Source organism: Lontra canadensis, unplaced genomic scaffold (genome assembly GCF_010015895.1).
Source record: "Lontra canadensis isolate GAN:19392208 unplaced genomic scaffold, GSC_riverotter_1.0 scaffold101, whole genome shotgun sequence".
In the NCBI taxonomy this organism is placed as follows: Eukaryota; Metazoa; Chordata; class Mammalia; order Carnivora; family Mustelidae; genus Lontra; species Lontra canadensis.
The window spans coordinates 2,661,146-2,684,234 of record NW_022631095.1 but is presented as its reverse complement, the minus strand read 5'-3'; the positions used below and the strand labels follow the sequence as shown (position 1 = coordinate 2,684,234).

The 23,089-nt window shown below is 35.6% G+C and overlaps 1 protein-coding gene across 1 annotated transcript in view; it reads right to left on the bottom strand.

Moving 5' to 3' along the window:
* Nucleotides 1-1,196: 1,196 nt before the first annotated feature.
* The window catches only part of LOC116855373 (A disintegrin and metallopeptidase domain 3-like), a 113,404-nt gene continuing 91,511 nt past the window's right edge, over nucleotides 1,197-23,089 (bottom strand). Inside the window, exons 17-21 of the mRNA XM_032838080.1 lie at nucleotides 14,935-15,021; nucleotides 12,910-13,024; nucleotides 7,773-7,935; nucleotides 4,383-4,433; nucleotides 1,197-1,247 (exon numbers count right to left, since the gene is read on the bottom strand). Coding sequence (XP_032693971.1) covers nucleotides 4,385-4,433; nucleotides 7,773-7,935; nucleotides 12,910-13,024; nucleotides 14,935-15,021 — 414 coding nt within the window. The 3' untranslated portion in view covers nucleotides 1,197-1,247; nucleotides 4,383-4,384. The remainder of the gene's footprint in view (nucleotides 1,248-4,382; nucleotides 4,434-7,772; nucleotides 7,936-12,909; nucleotides 13,025-14,934; nucleotides 15,022-23,089) is intronic.

The following is a 23,089-nucleotide window of genomic DNA, read 5'->3' as shown; positions in this document are numbered from 1 at the left end:
TTATGATAGAATCATCCTGATATGTACCTTTTTCCCCACACAATTCACCCACTAATGTGTACATTGAATAATTTTAGGATTTTTCATATAGTCACAGATGTGTGCTATCACCACCCCTCACCCCAAGTCTTTAACTCCCTCTTAAACAACCCCAGCCCTACACAATCATTAAACTTTGTTTCTATAGATGTCCCCATTCTGGGTATTTCATAGCAATGAATAACATATGGGTTTTGTGACTGGCTTTATTCACTTAGCATAATGATTTCAAAGGTTCACCCAATTTATAGAGGTGTCAGGGTTTCATTCCTTTTTATGACTGAGTAGTATTCATTGCATGCATAGATCACTATGCATACAATGTTTATCCATTTATCAGTTAATGGACATTTGGAAAAGGAATCTCTTGGTCTCTGTGGTGAGGTACACCCACCCTTGAATCAGGAGAAAAGAATCTTTATTTATTAATGGAAACTCTGTAGGTTCTCATTAGACTACAGCTAGTGTGATGGTTCCCTTATCCATCAATGTCTTGAGGTATGCAGAAGTACACTCATCTAGTAAGAGGAAGATGGGGCAGAGGGCACTGAAGCAAGAAAATCCTACCCAGAAAAGCTCAGCTTAGTGAAAAATGAGTAATAAGTCTGGGCTCCCCCAAAGGACAAAGATATATCCTAGATCTCAATTTATCTGAGGCCAAGGAAGTATCACCTGGAGACACAACAGTTATCTGTGACCAGGAACTCAGTTCAAATAGTTCCCTGAAGACAGAATGATGTTAGTGACTATCTGAGGGTTCTGGGGCTAGCCTTACCTAGCATCATTTCCTCTCAATATCCCAAAGCCTGGAATGGATAAGGCAGGGAACCATGAGTTATTGGAAAGGTGTGGACTGTGGGTGTCTTCTGAGAAGGGAGCAGCGAGCATGGTCCTGGGCATTGGAGGGTGGGCAGCAGCAGTGAACAATGGTATGCTTACAGCCTGGGATGTATAAGCTTTCCTGGTTCAAGAGAGGCAATGTTGCTTATTTTTTCCTAGAAGATCACAGCAGGTAGAAGAATCAACAGACACAAGCCTACTTATTTTCACTCTCAGGATTTATTTTTGTTTGTGAAATTGAAAGCTTTAAGCCATAACAAAAGGAGAGAAGAGCAGATTTTTTTTCACACTCAGAGCAAAGCTGTTAACAATGAACATCTTTATAACATTCTTTCTCCAATCTTTGGCTTTTTGACATCATTTAGTCACTGTTGTGAAACAAGTATAGAAAAAAAGAAATACTAAATTTTAGTTGTTAATAAAAGCTATCTAATTTTATGATGCAACTACAGGTGTAGCAAGTAATTAACATATAGAGCACTGTGTATAGTGTCACAGTCTATGTTTGTGCTCCAGTAAAGGGAAATACAATAAAGCGGTAGTCACATGCATTTCATTTACACAGTTTCAACAATTCACACAGATAAAAGGATATCATGAGCAAAGAAACAGAGGAAAAGAAGAATAAAAATATGTGAAGGAGTAAATAATAACTATTAGTTTATTTTTATCTTCAGAGAAAGAGTACTTCCAGAAGTCCTCTGTGCATTTCCAACAGGTGTCTCACATACATACACATATTCAAAACCAACTCATTGTTCACCACCTCCACCTCATCACTCCAACACAAACTGGTGCTGATGTAGCTACACAATATGTCATGACTAAAAGGTGTTGTCATCCATTGTGTCAGAAATATTTAAGTCTTTGCAGTTCTCTTGTATTTTTACCAAAATATATCCATCCAGTCACCCCTTCAATTGAGTCTACCTCTGTTATATCTCCCCAAACTTTCCTGTTCTTTTCCTCTTACCGGATCCTGCGTCCTCCTGCGTTTCTGTGTATTCGTTAGTCTCATAGCTGTTTCACTAGCCTCTGGTTCTTACTGGGTCTGACTGACTTTTTCCCTACTTTATCCCAGTAATGTTTGTAAAAAGCAAACTATGTTGTGCTGAATCATTCCCTTACCACTTCAAAAACACTTTATAGGAAAAATACTTCCTCACAGATGAGAAAACAAACTACTTGTTAGGGCATACCAGATACTTGTCTTGGCTCACCATTACCTTTGCAGAGCTTCTCTCATAATGTTCATAAATTTTAATGTAAATTTTTAAATTTATTAAAAGCACACATTTTAAAACAAGTCTGCATTTGTATTTAACTATGATGATCTTGTTGCTTTATCAATAAACATTATTTAAGCACTTTTCTTTTTACTTTATATTCAAACTGTCAATTCATTCTGTTGGTCACCTTCAAATTTTATTCCTAAGACCATCTTTACTATCCCTGATCAGAGGTACCGCCCCTTCCCTCCTGCATCATGGCAGTAGTTTCACCACTAACTGGTTTCTCTACTTCTACTCTTGTCATTATACAGACTATTTTCAACAAACCAGACTTTTATTTTATTCATCCTTTAACAAACCAGCCTTTAAAGGTGGAAGTCATAGGCTTGAAACTTTCATTCTCCAGTGATTTCCCCCTTTCACTGAAAATAAAACACAGGTGGCCCCCAAGACTTCCCACAGTCTACAGGAGTTTTACTGTCTGACTTGCTACCACAAGCTGCCTACTAACTCTACTCCAGCTAAACTAACATCACTTTTATTCATCAAATATTCCTGACTTATTTTTTCATTGGATCATTCACGTGCTTGGAAAGCTCCTGCCCAGATGTATGCATGCATACCTCTGCCAGCTCTACGCCTGTATCAGAAAGAGTTGATTTACAGCTGGAATGGAAAAACTTTGTCTTTCTCTCTGGGAAAGCCTGGATGCCTGGTGTCACTTTTTGCCAAGACAATGGCAGTGAGATTTGTAATGGGCTGTTTACAATTTAAAATAAGGAAACCTGAGGCCTTGTGCATAAGGTGTCTCTGTGGTGTCTCTTGGTTGCTTGCCTTCTCTTAGCTGCACTGTACCCTTTACATTTTAGTAAAAGCCTCCTGTGAGTTGATCCTGGAAAGTCAAGTACCTACTTTCAGATATCTAAACTGGGTAAATACTTGCACCTCCTCCAACTCTCTGCTTACAAATCCCTTGCTGAATAGGGCTCACTCTTTCAATCATATTCAAAACGTCTATCCAGCTCCTTCCTCACCACCAACTCTCCAATTTACCCTTACTGAGAAATAAGACCATTTTACATGTAGGGTAGTATTTGTAAATGTCTTCTCTGGTAGCAGATGGGAAACAGAGATCCATTGACCTAACTCTCCATCAAAGTAAAATATGGAGGAATGGCAAAGAGATAATTGGATGAACTCTTGATTTCACTAATGGCTGAATTTTTAATTTTTCCATTTACTCCCAGTGATAGGTCTATTATGTCAAAACTAGCATTTCTTTATGTATATGGCTTATAAATTTGAATATATAGGTACACAAACGTATATATGTACTTATACCAACAATTTATGGATATGTATGTTGAATATATATAAATGCCAACTTTATCCCATTTTACAATAAAGAATTGTCTTTCTAACCTGGAGGACAATGCATTTATCATTTTGCCTTGCACCTAACAGATCTTCAATAAATGTCAATTTCATTTTCCATCACCAGACATATATCAGGTTATATGTGTCAAATTGTGAATTCTTAAGAGTTAAACCCTAGAGTTTGGTTGTCTTAAATGAAATTCCAGCTCCAAAATTTACTAAAATTTTATACACATAATTATTTAAGTTTTTTTATGTCTCTTTCCTCATTTCTAAAATAAGGATAACAAGAACCATGGAGCTTTAGTGAGGAAGAAATATAAATGTTGTAAGTCAATCTGTCTAAATCTACCAAATTAGAAACTTACCTGTGGAAGCAGGATGCATGATCGTTCATTAATATTTTAGGAGCATATTTAGAATCTCTTTAAAGTCATTTCTTATCATAAAAATGTTGGTTAATAAATCTTTGGCTAGGGGCGCCTGGGTGGCTCAGTGGGTTAAGCCTCTGCCTTCGGCTCAGGTCATGATCCCAGGGTCCTGGAATCGAGCCCCACATTGGGGTCTCTGCTCAGCAGGGAGCCTGCTTCCTCCTCTCTCTCTACCTGCCTCTCTGCCTACTTGTGATCACTCTCTCTGTCAAATAAATAAATAAAATCTTTAAAATAAAATAAACCTCTGGCTAATATTAACTAACATTAATTATTTGTAAATTAATGTAAAACAAAATTATCAAATGCTTTGTTTTAGTCTTTGTCTTAGTATGTGATATTGATAAGTAGAAATCAAGATGCTGGAACATGGAATAATAGCTTTTTTACACCAAGGTATTGTTAAAATTTTTAAAGTAGTTTATGAATTTTATCAATTTACTAATTTGATCCCTCAAATTACCTTTAACTTGATGACTGGTTGCTGTTGCTACTGCTGTCTCCTGATACAGATCTGTAAAAAAAAAAATGACATTACTTTAGGGTTAGAAAACCTTGTAATTTTTTTTCCTGTCTTTTTGGACTACAGTTGACACAAAATGTGACATTAGTTTCAGGTGTACTGCTTAGTGATTTGACAAGTTTATGCATTATGCTATATTCACCACACGTGTAGCTACCATCTGTCCAATTATAGCATTACACTGTATTCTCTATGCTGTGCCTTTTATTGCCTCGTCTTATTAATTCCATTACTAGAAGCCCACATCTTCCTCTTCCTTTCACCCATTTTAGCAAACCCTCCACCTCACTCCCTTCTGACAACCAACAATTTGTTCTCTGTATTTACAGATCTAATTCTGCTTTCTGTTTATTCAATATTTTTTTCCATTTATGTGGTATCATATGGTATTTGTCTTTCTCAGTCTGACTTATTTCATTTAACTTAATAAGTCTCCAGGTAGTTTTTTTTAATTTTTTGAGAAACCTCCATACTGTTTTCCACAATAGCTGCACCAATTTACATTCCCACCAACAGTCCACAAGATTTTTGTTTTGTTTTCCTCTACATCCTTGCCAATACTTATTTCTTGTTTTTTGTTTTTTGTTTTTTGTTTTTTTTTTTTTTGATTCTACCATTATGACAGGTGTAAGATCATATCTCATTGTGGTTTTGAGTTCCATTTCCCTAAACATCTTTTCATGTGTCTGTTTGCTATTTGTATGTCTTCTTTGGAAAAATGTCTATTCAAGTTGTTTGCCCATATTTAAATCAGATTATTTGTGGAGGCTTTTTGGTGTTGAATTGTATGAATTCTTTATATACTTTAGTTATTAACCCCTTATCTAATATATCATTTACAAATCCCTTCTCACACTCAGTAGGTTTCCTTTCTGTTTTCTTGATGGTTTATTTCACTGTGCATAAGCTTATTTTGCTGTAGTCATAATATTTTATTTTTGCTTTTATCTCTTTTATCTGGGGAGACATACCTAGAAAAATGTTTCTGCTACCAATGTCAAGGAAATTACTGCCTGTATTTTCTTGCAGGATTTTTACAGTTTCAGGTCTCACATTTAGGTCTTTCATCCATTTTGAGTTTATTTTTGTGTATGGTGTAAAGAAGTGGTTTTATTCTTTTCTTTGTGTGTAGGTGTCCAGTTTCCCCAGCACCATTTGTTGAAAAGACTATTTTCTCATTGCATATCCTTGCCTCCTTTGTCACAGATTAATTGGCCATATAGTTTTGGGTCCATTTCTGGGTCTAATCCATTTACTGATGTGTCCATTTTTGTGCCAGAGTCATACAGTTTTGATTATATGGCTTTGCAGTTGTATCTTGAAATCTGGGATCATACCTCTAGCTTTGTTCTTCCTTTTCAGGACTGCTTTGACTCTTTGGGGTCTTTTGTGGTTCTATAAAAACTAGGATTATTTGTTCTAGTTCTGTGAAAATGCCAATTGTAGTTTGAGGGAGATTGTATTTAATCTGTAGACAGCTTTGGGTAGTATGGATATTTTAACAATAGTAATTCTTCCAACCCATGGGCATGAAGTATCTTTCCATTTGTGTCATCTTCAGTTTCTTTCATCAATGTCGTATAGTTTTCAGAGTAAAGGTCTTTCACTTTCCTGGTTAAGTTTATTCCTAGACATTTTATTCTTTTTGTTCCAATTGTATATGGAATTATTTTCTTAATTTTTTTCTGATGCTTCATTATTAGTGTATAGAACCACAACTGGTTTCTGTGTGTTAATATTGTATATGTCAACATTGCTAAATTCATTTATTAGTTCAAACATTTGTTTTGGTTGAGTCTTTAGGTTTTTCTATGTAGAGTATCCTGTCATCTGCAAATAGTGACAGCTTTACTTCTTCCTTACCAACCTGGATACTTTTTATTTCTTTCTGTTGTCTAATTGCTGTGCCTAGGACTTCCAGTACTATGTCGAAAAGAGTGGCAAGAACAGACGTCCTTGTCTTGCTCCTGATCTTAGAGGAAAAGTTTTCAAAGTTTCATCTTTGAATATAATGTTAGCTGTGGGTTTTTCATATGTGGTCTTTTTTATGCTAAGGTATGTTTCTCATAAGTCCATTTTCTTGAGAGTTTATTTTGATGGAAGTTTTGTATCATTGTTATCTTTATTTGCATGAATGAGAAAAGAAACATTTTCCTGTAGGATATAAAAGTGACCCACTTATTTATCCTTACTTCCACATTCTTTTTTCCCTAAATATCCACTGACTGAGCAAAAATGGGACTTGTATGGTGTTATGGTTTAAAAAAAAAAAAGCTGTATGTAAGTGAAGTAAGTTGGATGAAGAAAGACGACTAGCATATCATCTCAGTTATGTGTGGGATCTAATTTTTTTTAAAGATTATATTTATTCATTTGACAGAGAGGGAGAGTACAAGCAGGGGGAGCAGCAGGCAGAGGTAGAAGCAGACATCCTGCCAAGCAGGGAGCCCAATGTGGGGCTCAATCCCAAGGCCCTGGGATCATCACCAGAGCCAAAGGCAGACCCTCAACTGACTGAACCACCCAAGCATCCCTCTAAATTTTTTTAAAACAAAAAATAAGCTCATAAATACAGAGAATATGCTGATGGTTACCAGAGGTTGGGGTATGGGGTGAGTGAAATGAATGAATGAAGGTCAAAAGTACAAACTTCTGGTTATAAAACAATTAAGTAATATGTATATAATGTATAGCATGGTGATTATAATTAACAATAAAGTATGGCATGTTTGAGATCTTAAAAGTCCTCATCAAAAGAAAATAAAATTTTGTAACTAGGTATGAAGACAGATGTTAACTAGACTTTTTGTGGTCCCCATTTCAAGTAGCTTTAGAAACATATGAAACATATGAGTAATATTAAGTGTAAATTGGGCATTGTCCTATCTGTATCCACCCTTTGTTATCATATATATATTTTTTTTTACATTTTTCTCACCTTCTACATATTCTATTCACAAAAGTTACTTCGTTATCTCTATTAATCTCCTTGATACAACTGAATGTTAATGCAAAAAAAAATGAGGTTGCTTAGGTGGTAGACAGAGTCTACTAAAGCAACTGTAGTCAATATGGCTTTTAATTTAAAGGCACTGTGAATTTACTAAGTAGCTTCAGTTATTTCTGAACCTATAAGAAAAAGAAAAATAACTTCCCCATGAAATCTGAAAAAAGAACTGCTATATGCCAAGGCTCAATATTTCTAAATATTAATCCAATTCATCCAAGATCCAAACTCAGCACTTTAAAATCCTACTTGCAATATTCTAAATTTTAATTCTTCCTCAATTGGATTTTAATATTAATTTTAAAAATAATAAATTTACTTACTCTTCACTTACTGTTCCCTCTCTGTTCCAAAATCTTATTTTATTCCATTTAAAAGCGATGATGGCAGTTAAAATAAGGATGGGTAGAAAAATGTAGAAACTGATCAAGAGGCCATTTTTTTGAGGAGCAGCATATTGTTTTCTAAGTAAGCTTTTACTTTCCTCTGAAAACATGAAAGTACATTTTAACTTATCAAAAATTATATGCAAAGCTTATTAGTAAGTTGAAATATAAAAACTTGTGATTCAAATAATATGGTGATAGAATAAATTTATGTTTTAAGGTATTTTCAAAAAATAAACAAAATTTTTTTAAAATGTAAAAAAATTAAAAATGTTTTCCAATATTCTGTGACTATGCCCCCAAAGAGCATTATATACTTGTCAATTCAATATATAATTAATATAAATTTATATTTAATCATTATATGTATATTTAATCTTTATGTGTTATATTCTATTTTTTATTATATTCCCTTTTATAAACTTCTACTTAAAATATATTAAACTGATATTATTCTTTAATAAATTTTTCATTTAAAAAATAGGTATAAGAGAGGGACTCTAGAGTGGGAGGAAGATGACAGAGGAGTAGGGGACCCTAGTTTCATCTGGTCCCTGGAATCCAGCTAGTTAGCTTTCAAATCATTCTGAACACCTGTGAATCAGCTGGAGATTCTAAGAAAAGAATTGTTGTAATTCTACAAATAGAAAAAGGGACCACTTTCTGCAATGTAGGAGGTCCAGAGAAGCGAACCCCAGGCAATATATTAGAAGATAAACTGTGGGGGTGGGGGTAAGCCTCCATCAGCTGGCTGCTGGAAAGGGATATAGCAGCAGAGTGCAAAATCGGAACTTTTAGAAGTCTGCACCAGTGAGGGACATCCTACATGAAAGGGGCTCAGGTAGCAAAGCAGGGCACAATCTTAGGTGGGACAGTATGGTCTCAGGATCTCTGGGTTCACAGAGAGAATGAGGGTGTCTGAGTGCAGCAGAGTTCCCTGCATCAAAGCTGAAAGCTGGCTGCAATCAGCAAGCCCATGAGTGGACTTTCACCTCAGTGTTGCCATTAACCTTGAACTGCAGAATGATCAGGCGACTGCTCTCCAAGCAGGGACCCAGCAAGTAGCAGAACCATGGAGAGACCCTCTCTGTGCCACAGGAATCTGGAGGGTTTGGAGACTCAGGTGGCATGGATCCTTTAAGCAAAGAGATCCCAAAAGTAATATAGAACAGAAAGAAAGACACTATACAGAAACGGAAACTTTACATGTAATACAATGGCACCAAATTCCTATCTTTCAACTTTACTCTGAATGTAAATGGGCTAAATGCTCCAATCAAAAGACACAGGGAATCAGATTGGATAAAAATAGCAAGACCCATCAATATGCTGTCTATGAGAGATTCATTTTAGACCCAAAGACACCTCCAGATTGAAAGTGAGAGTTGGAGAATCATTTATCACACTAATGGACATCAAAAGAAAGCTGGGTGGCAATGCTTATATCAGGCAAATTAGACTTTAAAACAAGATTGAAACAAGAGATGAAGAGGGACACTATATCATACATAAAGAGTTTATCCAACAGGAAGATCTAACAATTGTAAATATTTATACTCTTAAGTTGGGAGCAGCCAATTATTTAAACCAATTAATAACAAAATTAAAGAAATACATTGATAATAATACAATAATAGTAGAGGACTTTAACATACCGTCACAGCAAAGGACAGACCATCTAAGCAGAGATTAACAAGAAAACAAGGGCAATTGAATTACATAATGGACTAGATGGACTTCACATATACATTCAGCACATTCCATCCTAAAGCTACAGAATACGCATTCTTCTCAAGTGCACATGGAACTTTTTCCAGAATAGGTCACAAACTGTGTCACAAATCAGGTCTTGAGTGCCACCAAAGATTAGGATTATTCCTTGAAAATTTTCAGAGCACAATTTTTTGAAACTTGAACTCAATCACAAGAGGAGATTTGGAAAGAACTCAACTAGGTGGGGACTAAAGAGCATCTTACTAAAGAATCAATGGATCAACCAGGAAATTAAAGAATTAAAAATCACATCAAAGCAAATGAAAATAAAAACAACATAGTCCAGAAACTTTGGGATGCAACAAAGGTAGTCCTAAGAGGGAAGTATATAGCAATACAGGCCTACCTCAAGAAGCAAGAAAAGTCTCAAATATACAACCTAACCTTACACCTAAATGAGCCAGGTAAGAACAACAAATGAAACCTAAAGTCAGAAGTAAAAAGAAAAAATAAATATTGGAACAAAAATAAATGAGGGAGAAACAAACAAAAAAAGTAGAACAGATTGATGAAAATTAAGAGTTGCTTCTTTGAAATAATTAATAAAATTGATAAACCTCTCACCAGACACATCAAAAAGAAAAGAGAAAGGACTCAAATAAATAAATCACAAATGAGAGAAGAGAGATCATAATGACCACCACAGAAATGTAAAAAATTATAAGAGAATATTATAAATAGTTATATGCCAAGAAACGGCAATCTGGAAAAAGTAGTGGATAAATTCCTAGAAACATACAAACTGCTAAAACTAAAACTAGAAAAAACAGAAAATTTGAACACACCCTTAGCAAGCAAAGAAACTGAATCTGTAATCAAAAATCTTCCAACAAACAAAAGTCCAAGGCCAAATGGCTTCCAGGGGAATTCTACCAGATATTTAAAGAAGAATTAATACCTATACTTCTCAAACTGTTCCAAAAAATAGGAAGGGAAGGAAAGTTTTCAAATTCACTCTATAAGGCCAACATTACCTTGATTTCAAAACCAAAGACTCCACTAAAAGGGAACATTACAGGCCAATATCCCTGATGAACATGGAGGCAAAAATTCTCAAGAAGGTACCAGCAAATCGAATTCAACAAGACATTAAATGAATTTTTCACCACAATAAAGTGGGATTTATTTCTTAGCTACAGGGATGGTTCATTATTTGCAAATCAATGAACATGAGATACCACATTAATAAAAGAAAGGATAAGAACCATATGATCCTCTCAATAGATTCAGAAAAGCATTTGACAAAGTACAGCATACATTATTGATTAAAAACCCTCAACAAAATGGACAGAGATGGAATATATCTCAACATCATAAAGGACAAAGACTACAGATATACAGCTAATATTATTCTCAATGGAACAAGACAATTATGTCCACTCTTAGCATTTTTATTTAATATAGTACAAGAAGTCTTAGACTCTGAAATCACAGAACAAAAAGAAATAAAAGTCATCCAAATCACCCAGGAAGAAGTCATACTTTCACTATTTACAGACACATGATACTCTATGAAGAAAACCCAAAGATTCCACCCTAAAGTTCCTGGAACTGATACAGGAATCCAGCAAAATTGCAGTATATAAAATCAACATACAGAAATCTATTGCATTCCTATAAAAAATAATGAAGAATCAGATAGAGATCAAGGAACTGACACATTTACAATTACATCAAAAACAATAAGATACCTAGCAATAAACCTAAACAAAAATGGGAAAGACCTGTATACTCTGAAAACTATAGAACACTGATGAAAGAAATTGAAAAGGATACAAAGGGAAAACCATTCTAGGCTCATGGATTGGAATAACAAGTATTGTTAAAATCTCTATACTACCCAAAGCAATCTATACATTTAATGCAATCCCTATCAAAATACCAACAGGATTTTTCACAGAGCTAGAACAACCAACCATAAAATTTGTATGGAGCCACATGACCCCAAACAACCAAAGCAATCTTGGAAAAGAAAAGCAACCCTGGAGGTATCACAATTCCAGACTTCAAGCTACATTACAAAGCTGTACAAAGAAAGTATGGTACTGGCACAAAAACAGACACTAACATACATCAGTGGAAAAGAATAGAGAACCCAGAAATGAACCCACAACTCTATGGTCAACTAATCTTCAACAATGAAGGAAAGGATATCCAATGGAAAAAAGTCTCCTCAACAAATGGTATTGGGAGTACTGGACAGCAACATGCAGAGGAATGATAATGAACCACTTTCAGATAACATACACAAAAACAAATTCAAAATAGATAAAGACCTAAAATGAGACTAAGGATACAATTGAATTATACCTTTGAACTGCTGAAAGTAAAATTCTCAATGCAGAATTCTACTTCCAGTTAAAATACACTTCACAATTTGAGACATTTTTATAAAACATTTTAAAGACAAAAGCTGAGAATAATTGGTCACCACAAGGTAGGTAGGTAGATAGATACAGATATAGATATATGTAAAGGAAGTTTGTCAGTGAGAAAGAAAATGACACACATGGAAATTTGAATGTGCTGGAAGAACCAAAAAGCCCTTGCAAACAGTAAATTGATAGGTAAATGGAAATATTTATATTAAAAAATCTTTAACTTTCCATTGGCTGTTTAAAGCAAATATAATGGTGTATTATCAGGTTTATATAAATATGTATGCATAATTACAGAAACATAAAAAATGGAAAGACATTAATGGAATTATATTCTTATGAGATTTTTACATTGTAATATTTAGAAAAAATGAATACACTATGAAGAAAATGAACAAATATTCGTGAATGTTCACCAGTGTTTCATACCATCTACTATCCATATGCTATGAGTACAGATTTTGTTATTTTTACCTTTAAATAGAATGGTCATTTGAAAGATGTGACTAACATGTTAAAATCGTTAACATCCTCGGAATATACAGAGTATATAATAAAACTTTCCCCTATTCTGTAATTTAATCATACTTATCTAAAAAACTCTGCTGTATAAACAGAAATGTTTTGGGAACCATGGTTAAAATTAAAGGGAGGCCTATTAGCATATTCATTTCTTGATTGGAACTAAAAGCATATGCAAAGTTTTGATTGACAGTATGATCTGGAGCTGTACTGTTTAATATAGTTGTCACTGGCCACAAATGGCTACTGGAATTTAAATTAAACAAAGTAAAATAAAAAGGAAATTTTAACCCTCTAGTTGTACTATCAACATGTCAGGTGCTCGATAGCCACATGGTCAGTGGAGACCATTTCTATAAGTACAGAAAGCTCTACTGAAGCACACTGATCTCGATACTAACTATGGGCAAACCAAAACCCATCATCATAACTTCCTCCTGGTGATGCTGGTGCTGGTTCACAATGTGGAGGAGAATACCCAACATCACAGTGACAATGAAGCTTATTATTGCAAACCTAAAACAAAAAACAAACAAAAAATTAGAACATTTTAGGTATAATACAAAAATTAAATGCCTTATTTGTGACTGTTAGTCAATATATGTTATTAAAATATGATCGCTGATTCATTAGTTTTTTATTTTAATGTGGAAAATAATTTTTACAATAAAATATAATATAATAAGTGTCTTTGCAGTATCTTTTCAATGTCATAGATACTTATTTGTCTTTTGTCTTTTTAAATAACAATAGATAACACACTGATACAATGAAAATACCTTATTCTAAAAAGGCATAGAAATTATGAAGCTCAAAATTATGAAATTAAGAGAGTTGACTTATATTATCAATTGTGCTAGATTTTTTAAAAATGTCTGTGATAAGAGTCAACTTTTACAAAAAATGGGGGGGGGGGATTGTAAAGGAAAAAGCTTGCTTATCCAGACATAGATACCAAAATGTATTTTGCTAGAAATAGGAAGGCTAGAAAACACCTATAAATCTGATCTGGTGGATGAACCAAAAGGGTCAGAAGCAGAAGAGAGGATCTAGAAGTATATTCATGCAGAAATTAAATTTAAACTAAACAAGAAAGGAAAGAAACAGAAAAGAAACTGCTAATGATAGGACATGTTAGCAATTTGGGAGAGAATTTTGATACAAAAACATGCAGGAAGGTCAGTTTTTTCCTGGATTATTATTTAAAATATGAAACATCAATATGGCAGCAGACACTAGCCACAAAGTTAAGGCCAAATGCACTCTTGGAAAAATTTACAAAATTTCTACACCTTAGCAGCTAATTTCGCAATGGACAAATAGAATGTAAATGGACAAATAGAAATGTAAATGACAATATGAGGATACATACATGCTTAAGAACTGTGTCTTTATTTCTTAACTAAATGCAAATTAACAATATATTTAGCTGTGAGAAGAGATTTTATTTTATTTTATTTTTTAATTTTTTTAAGATTTTATTTATTTAATTGATAGAGATTACAAGTAGAGAGGCAGGCAGATAGAGATGAGGAAGCAGGCTCCCCGCTGAGCAGAGTGCCCGATGTGGGGCTCGATTCCAGGACCCTGAGATCATGACCTGAGCCGAAGGCAGAGGCTTCAACCCACTGAGCCACCCAGGCGCCCGTGAGAAGAGATTTTAAAAACTAAGAAGCTAGTATGGCTAGAATTTGAGAAAATGCACATTTTTGTTCATGATAGGTGAGAGCAAATCTGGTATATTTCTAAAAAAACATAATATTTATGAAAATTTAAATGTTGCATAAATTTGACCCATCAGATTTCATTGCTAACAATTTAAGAAATCAGGTAATTGTCCAAGGGTGAATGTACAACAATGTCCATTATACCATTATTTACATTAGCTAAGTAAAAATTTGACATAATCTAAAAGTCCATTGGCAAATGAGTTTTCAAATATAGAAGAGACATACACAGAAATAAATTGAAGATATTAAAGGACAAAAGAGATCTGAATGAACAAGAAATTCTGCTCTCATAAAAACATTAGATTATAAGTCATATGTGTAATATAAGTATATTAAGTGTATGTGTTTAAACATATCAGTACACATACATTCAATTACAAGCAAAATTTATATAAGCATGTATAAACATATGTTCATAATCTTCAATAAACCCATTTCCAAAATTTCATACTGTAATATGTTGCATACTACACTTTTGTACAAAGTTCAAAGTTTATCAGTTCATGAGGCCAATAATAATCTAAACACATAAATCTTATGTATATGTATACATAATAGAATCATTTTCCATATCTAACAGTAATTTCTAAAAGAAATTTCCACATCAAATAATTCTGAACCTTATTACTATCCTGGAAAAAGTTACTGACATGGATTTTAAATACTATATGTAAAAATAGAGGAAATAATACATACTCCATGTCCACTGCAATTTACTTCTGACCGACAATTTAGTCTACCTGGGTAGTCACTGGCTTCTTGGCAGATTCCACGAAAGCAAAACTAAAATGTTAAAACAACCAACAACAAAAATTTTAAATGTAAACTCAAGAGTTGAGCAATTGTACTTGGTATAAAAATTAAATGCACAAGATAGATACACATACACACCCCCCACATACACACATACACACACACACACACACACACACACACACACACACCAGATGAGTTGATTTCATGACATTTATTCCTTTTAATAAAAACAAGTTGGGAGTCTAAATGGCATGTTATTACACTACTACATATAAAATTCTGAGAACGAGATACTATTTTTTCCTTATGAGGGAGCACAGCTGTGAGTTTATTGATACTAACTGGTGTAAGAACAAATATAGATAACTTATACTGGTCATTTGTAATGAGCTAGGATGTGTCTTTCTATTTTCTATACAATTTTATAATATATACTCAGATTGACTTTGTGAGGAAGATCTTTTTATTCTCATTTTGTATTTGTTAAAAATAAATGTACTCTTAAGTTCATGCATGAGTTACTAACAGACCCAACATTCAGTGTAAGAACTACTTTAGTCACAGAGCCACATATTTACTGACCAATGCTAAGTATCTGTCATTTTTATGTTTATTTCCAACATTAATGACAATATCTTTTATCTTTCACATTAGGAATGTGACCTTAGTACAAATTATTTAATATTCCCATGCTTCAGTTTGTCCATCTTTGAATTTGGAATAGCAATTGATATCCAAAATTTTTTAAACTATAGGTTATTAAAAAATGTAGGTATAAGGATGAAGCAATTTGTTAGACATAAAGGAGTAAAAGTAATGTTGGCACATAGTAAATGCTCACTAATACAAGATACTATTTTATTGTTTATTTACCTCATTTTCATGTAGATTTTAAGTGCTTATTCCTATATCCAAATTTTATTTTAATCTGAATATCTTTGGGATATTTTCTAAGATTATCTGCTGACTTATCTCAGGTTATCTGATAGAATATACACTATATGATGAATAGTCTTAAAAATCATTATTTCCTATCACCATAACCAATTATCATCATAAAGGAAAGAATATCATCTTGTTCATTAACTGAAAGTGCTCTGATGAAGCCAGCAAGAATAACAAAATGTTGGACAAACCAACATCACCTATCCACTAAACCATCTTCATTCTAGTTCTCTTTAAAACATTGTCATGAGGCAATCATAGACGAGTCATATATTACTGGGTTGTCTTTAGGGGAAAAATAATCCAGGAAAAGTTAAGGCCTATGCTTTGGATACAATTTTCAAGTAAACAGATCAGTTTGTAGCTGGCTCCTTTGTAATGACAGCAAAAGCAAGAGACATTATAAAAGTACTTATCCCTGGGCAATGGTTGGGGTGATTTTTTGAATATAAACTAATCTACAAGACTTCCGTCTTTGAATAAGAGACACAAATAATGTTTCAGAAGCAGTTACATCATGTATCAAAGGGAAATATATATATATGTAAATGCATATTTCTTGAAAGAGAAATGCCTGGATTCTGTAAGCATATTTTCTTACAGTCCCAGGTGTAAGAAAAAGGCAGTTAATTTTACTTATCTATTCAATGATTAACTTATCTAATTTTGGACAATTAAATATGTCCTAAACATACCCACCTTCAGGTTAAAAATGAATGTGCTGAGAGGTGTTATCTTCCCTACCCAACCTGAGCTAGAAATTACTTCAATAAACTATTCTGTTCTAAGTCTTATGAATAAAAAAGAAATCAAAAAAGCTTTCTGGAAGGAGAGGAGTCAAGATGGCGGAGAAGTAGCAGGCTGAGACTACTTCAGGTAGCGGGAGATCAGCTAGATAGCTTATCTAAAGATTGCAAACACCTACAAATCCAACGGGAGATCGAAGAGAAGAACAGCAATTCTAGAAACAGAAAATCAACCACTTACTGAAAGGTAGGACTGGCGGAGAAGTGAATCCAAAGCGACGGGAAGATAGACCGCGGGGGGAGGGGCCGGCTCCTGGCAAGCGGCGGAGCAACGGAGCACAAAATCAGGACTTTTAAAAGTCTGCTCCGCTGAGGGACATCGCTCCAGAGGCTTGACCGGTGTGAAGCCCATGCGGGGTCAGCGTAGCCTCGGGTCCCGCAGGGTCACAGAAGGATCGGGGGGTGTCTGAGGGTCACAGAGCTTACAGGTATTAGAATGGGGAAGCCGGCTACAGAGACAGAGCCGAGGAGTGAGCTCTAAGCTCGGGGTTACCTTGAACCAGTCGCAGGCTCGGTCAGCTCGGAGCACTGCCAGAGGCAGGGTGATTGTTCTCTGAGGCCCTGTTCTCTGAGGGCACACTTAGGAGTGGGGCCCCGGGCTCTCGGCTCCTCCGGGCCGGAGACTGGGTGGCCGCCATCTTCATTCCCGTCCTCCGGAACTCTATGGAAAGCGCTCAGGGAACAAAAGCTCCCGAAAGCAAACCCGAGCGGATTACTCAGCCCGGCCCCTGGTAAGGGCGGTGCAACTACGCCTGGGGAAAAGACACTTGGGAATCACTACAACAGGCCCCTCCCCCAGAAGATCAACAAGAAAGCCAGCCAGGACCAAGTTCACCTACCAAGGAGTGCAGTTTCAATACCAAGGAGAGCAGCAGAATTCCAGAGGAGGAGAAAGCAAAGCACGGAACTCATGGCTTTCTCCCCATGATTCTTTAGCCTTGCAGTTAATTTAATTTTTTTTTCTTTTTCAATTTTTTTTCTCTTCTTCTGCTAATTTTTTTTAACTTTTACCCTTTTCTTTTTTAACGTTTTTTAAATAGTTTATCTAAAATATATATATTTTTTTCTTTTTATATTTTTTTCTTTATTGGTTTTCTTTTTTAATTGTTTCTTTTCTTTTTTTTTTTTTTTTTCTTTCTGAACTTTTTTATCCCCTTTCTCCCCCGTCACGATTTGGGATCTCTTCTGATTTGGCTAAAGCATATTTTCCTGGGTTTGTTGCCACTCTTTTAGTATTTTACTTGCTCCTTCATATACTCTTATATGGACAAAATGACAAGGTGGAAAAATTCACCACAAAAAAAAAGAACAAGAGGCAGTACCAAAGGCTAGGGACCTAATCAATACAGACATTGGTAATATGTCAGATCTAGAGTTCAGAATGACGATTCTCAAGGTTCTAGCCGGGCTCGAAAAAGGCAGGGAAGATATTAGAAAAACCCTCTCGGGAGATATAAAAGCTCTTTCGGGAGAAATAAAAGAACTAAAATCTAACCAAGTTGAAATCAAAAAAGCTATTAATGAGGTGCAATCAAAAATGGAGGCTCTCAATGCTAGGATAAATGAGGCAGAAGAAAGAATTAATGATATAGAAGACCAAATGACAGAGAATAAAGAAGCTGAGCAAAAGAGGGACAAACAGCTACTGGACCATGAGGGGAGAATTCGAGAGATAAGTGACACCATAAGACGAAACAACATTAGAATAATTGGGATTCCAGAAGAAGAAGAAAGAGAGAGGGGAGCAGAAGGTATATTGGAGAGAATTATTGGAGAGAATTTCCCCAATATGGCAAAGGGAACAAGCATCAAAATCCAGGAGGTTCAGAGAACCCCACTCAAAATCAATAAGAATAGGTCCACACCCCGTCACCTAATAGTAAAATTTACAAGTCTTAGTGACAAAGAGAAAATCCTGAAAGCAGCCCGGGAGAAGAAGTCTGTAACATACAATGGTAAAAATATTAGATTGGCAGCAGACTTATCCACAGAGACCTGGCAGGCCAGAAAGAGCTGGCATGATATATTCAGAGCACTAAATGAGAAAAACATGCAGCCAAGAATACTATATCCAGCTAGGCTATCATTGAAAATAGAAGGAGAGATTAAAATCTTCCAGGACAAACAAAAACTGAAAGAATTTGCAAACACCAAACCAGCTCTACAGGAAATATTGAAAGGGGTCCTCTAAGCAAAGAGAGACCCTAAAAGTAGTAGATCAGAAAGGAACAGAGACAATATACAATGACAGTCACCTTACAGGCAATACAATGGCACTGAATAGTTACCCTGAATATTAATGGGCTCTCAATAGTTACCCTGAATATTAATGGGCTAAATGCCCCAATCAAAAGACACAGGGTATCAGAATGGATAAAAAACCAAAACCCATCTATATTATAAGTAATATAATATTTCTTGCCTACAAGAAACTCATTTTAAACCTGAAGACACCGCCAGATTTAAAGTGAGGGGGTGGACAAGAATTTACCATGCTAGGGACACCAGAATAAAGCAGGAGTGGCAATCCTTATATCAGATCAATTAGATTTTAAACCAAAGACTATAATAAGAGGTGAGGAAGGACACTATATAACACTCAAAGGATCTGTCCAACAAGAAGATCTAACAATTTTAAATATCTATGCTCCTAACATGGGAGCAGCCAACTATATAAACCAATTAATAACAAAATCAAAGAAACACATCAACAATAATACAATAATAGTAGGGGACTTTAACACTCCCCTCACTGAAATGGACAGATCATCCAAGCAAAAGATCAACAAGGAAATAAAGGCCTTAAATGACACACTGGACCAGATGGACATCACAGATATATTCAGAACATTTCATCCCAAAGCAACAGAATACACATTCTTCTCTAGTGCACATGGAACATTCTCCAGCATAGATCACATCCTCGGTCCTAAATCAGGTCTCAACCGGTATCAAAAGATTGGGATCATTCCCTGCATATTTTCAGACCACAATGCTCTGAAGCTAGAACTCAATCACGAGGAAATTTGGAAAGAACCCAAATACATGGAGACTAAACAGCATCCTTCTAAAGAATGAATGGGTCAACCAGGAAATTAAAGAAGAATTGAAAAAAGTCATGGAAACAAATGATAATGAAAACACAACGGTTCAAAATCTGTGGGACACAACAAAGGCAGTCCTGAGAGGAAAATATATAGCGGTACAAGCCTTCCTCAAGAAACAAGAAAGGTCTCAGGTACACAACCTAACCCTACACCTAAAGAAGCTGGAGAAAGAACAAGAAAGAAACCCTAAACCCAGCAGGAGAAGAGAAATCATAAAGATCAGAGCAGAAATCAATGAAATAGAAACCAAAAAAAAACAAGAGAACAAATCAACGAAATTAGGAGCTGGTTCTTTGAAAGAATTAATAAGATTGTTAAACCCCTGGCCAGACTTATCAAAAAGAAAAGAGAAAGGACCCAAATAAATAAAATCATGAATGAAAGAGGAGAGATCACAACTAACACCAAAGAAATACAATTATAAGAACATACTATGAGCAACTCTACGCCAACAAATTTGACAATCTGGAAGAAATGGATGCATTCCTAGAGACATATAAACTACCACAACTGAACCAGGAAGAAATAGAAAGCCTGAACAGACCCATAACCAGTAAGGAGATTGAAACAGTCATCAAAAATCTCCAAACAAACAAAAGCCCAGGGCCAGACGGCTTCCCGGGGGAATTCTACCAAACATTTAAAGAACTAATTCCTATTCTCCTGAAACTGTTCCAAGAAATAGAAATAGAAGGAAAACTTCCAAACTCATTTTATGAGGCCAGAATCACCTTGATCCCAAAAGCAGACAAGGATCCCATCAAAAAAGAGAACTACAGACCAATATCCTTGATGAACACAGATGCAAAAATTCTCACCAAAATATTAGCCAATAGGATTCAACAGTACATTAAAAGGATTATTCACCACGACCAAGTGGGATTTATTCCAGGGCTGCAAGGTTGGTTCAACATCCGCAAATCAATCAATGTGATACAACACATTAATAAAGGAAAGAACAAGAACCATATGATACTCTCAATAGATGCTGAAAAAACATTTGACAAAGTACAGCATCCCTTCCTGATCAAAACTCTTCAAGGAGTAGGGATAGAGGGTACATACCTCAATTTTATCAAAGCCATCTATGAAAAACCCATCGCAAATATCATTCTCAATGGAGAAAAACTGAAAGCTTTCCCGCTAAGGTCAGGAACACGGCAGGGATGTCCCTTATCACCACTGCTATTTAACATAGTACTAGAAGTCCTAGCCTCAGCAATCAGACAACAAAAGGAAATTAAAGGCATCCAAATCGGCAAAGAAGTCAAACTATCACTCTTTGCAGATGATATGATACTATATGTGGAAAACCCAAAAGACTCCACTCCAAAACTGCTAGAACTGGTACCGGAATTCAGTAAAGTGTCAGGATATAAAGTCAATGCACAGAAATCAGTTGCATTTCTCTACACCAACAACAAGACAGAAGAAAGAGAAATTAAGGAGTCAATCCCATTTACAGTTGCACCCAAAACTATAAGATACCTAGGAATAAACCTAACCAAAGAGGCTAAGAATCTAGACAGAAAACTATAAAGTACTCATGAAAGAAATTGAGGAAGACACGAAGAAATGGAAAAATGTTCCATGCTCCTGGATTGGAAGAATAAATATTGTGAAAATGTCTAGGCTACCTAAAGCAATCTACACATTTAATGCAATTCCTATCAAAGTACCATCCATTTTTTTCAAAGAAACGGAACAAATAATCCTAAAATTTATATGGAACCAGAAAAGACCGGAAATAGCCAAAGGAATATTGAAAAAGAAAGCCAAAGTTGGTGGCATCACAATTCCGGACTTCAAGCTCTATTACAAAGCTGTCATCATCAAGACAAGCATGGTACCAGCAAAAAATTGACACATAGATCAATGGAACAGAATAGAGAGCCCAGAAATAGACCCTCAACTCTATGGTCAACTAATCTTCGACAAAGCAGGAAAGAATGTCCAATGGAAAAAAGACAGCCTCTTCAATAAATGGTGTTGGGAAAATTGGACAGCCACATGCAGAAAAATGAAATTGGATCATTTCCTTATACCACACATGAAAATAGACTCAAAATGGATGAAGGACCTCAATGTGAGAAAAGAATCCATCAAAATCCTGGAGGAGAACGCAGGCAGCAACCTCTTTGACCTCAACCGCAGCAACATCTTCCTAGGAACATTGCCAAAGGCAATGGAAACAAGGGCAAAAATGAACTATTGGGATTTCATCAAGATCAAAAGCTTTTGCACAGCAAAGGAAACAGTTAACAAAACCAAAAGACAACTGACAGAATGGGAGAAGATATTTGCAAATGACATATCAGATAAAGGGCTAGTGTCCAAAATCTATAAAGAATTTAGCAAACTCAACACCCAAAGAACAAATAATCCAATCAAGAAATGGGCAGAAGACATGAACAGACATTTCTGCAAAGAAGACATCCAGATGGCCAACAGACACATGAAAAAGTGCTCCATATCACTCGGCATCAGGGAAATACAAATCAAAACCACAATGAGATACCACCTCACACCAGTCAGAATGGCTAAAATTAACAAGTCAGGAAATGACAGATGCTGGCGAGGATGCGGAGAAAGGGGAACCCTCCTACACTGTTGGTGGGAATGCAAGCTGGTGCAACCACTCTGGAAAACAGCATGGAGGTTCCTCAAAATGTTGAAAATAGAACTACCCTATGACCCAGCAATTGCACTGCTGGGTATTTACCCTAAAGATACAAACGTAGTGATCCGAAGGTGCACATGCACCTGAATGTTTATAGCAGCAATGTCTACAATAGCCAAACTATGGAAAGAACCTAGATGTCCATCAACAGACGAATGGATAAAGAAGACGTGGTATATATACACAATGGAATACTATGCAGCCGTCAAAAGAAATGAAATCTTGCCATTTGCGACGACGTGGATGGAACTAGAGGGTATCATGCTTAGCGAAATAAGTCAATCAGAGAAAGACAACTATCATATGATCTCCCTGATATGAGGGAGAGGAGATGCAACATGGGGGGTTAAGGGGGTAGGAGAAGAGTAAATGAAACAAGATGGGATTGGAAGGGAGACAAACCATAAGTGACTCTCAATCTCACAAAACATACTGAGGGTTGATGGGGGAGGGGTTTGGGGGAGTGGGGTTATGGACATTGGGTAGGGTATGTGCTATGGTGAGTGCTGTGAAGTGTGTAAACCTGGCGATTCACAGACCTGTACCCCTGGGGATAA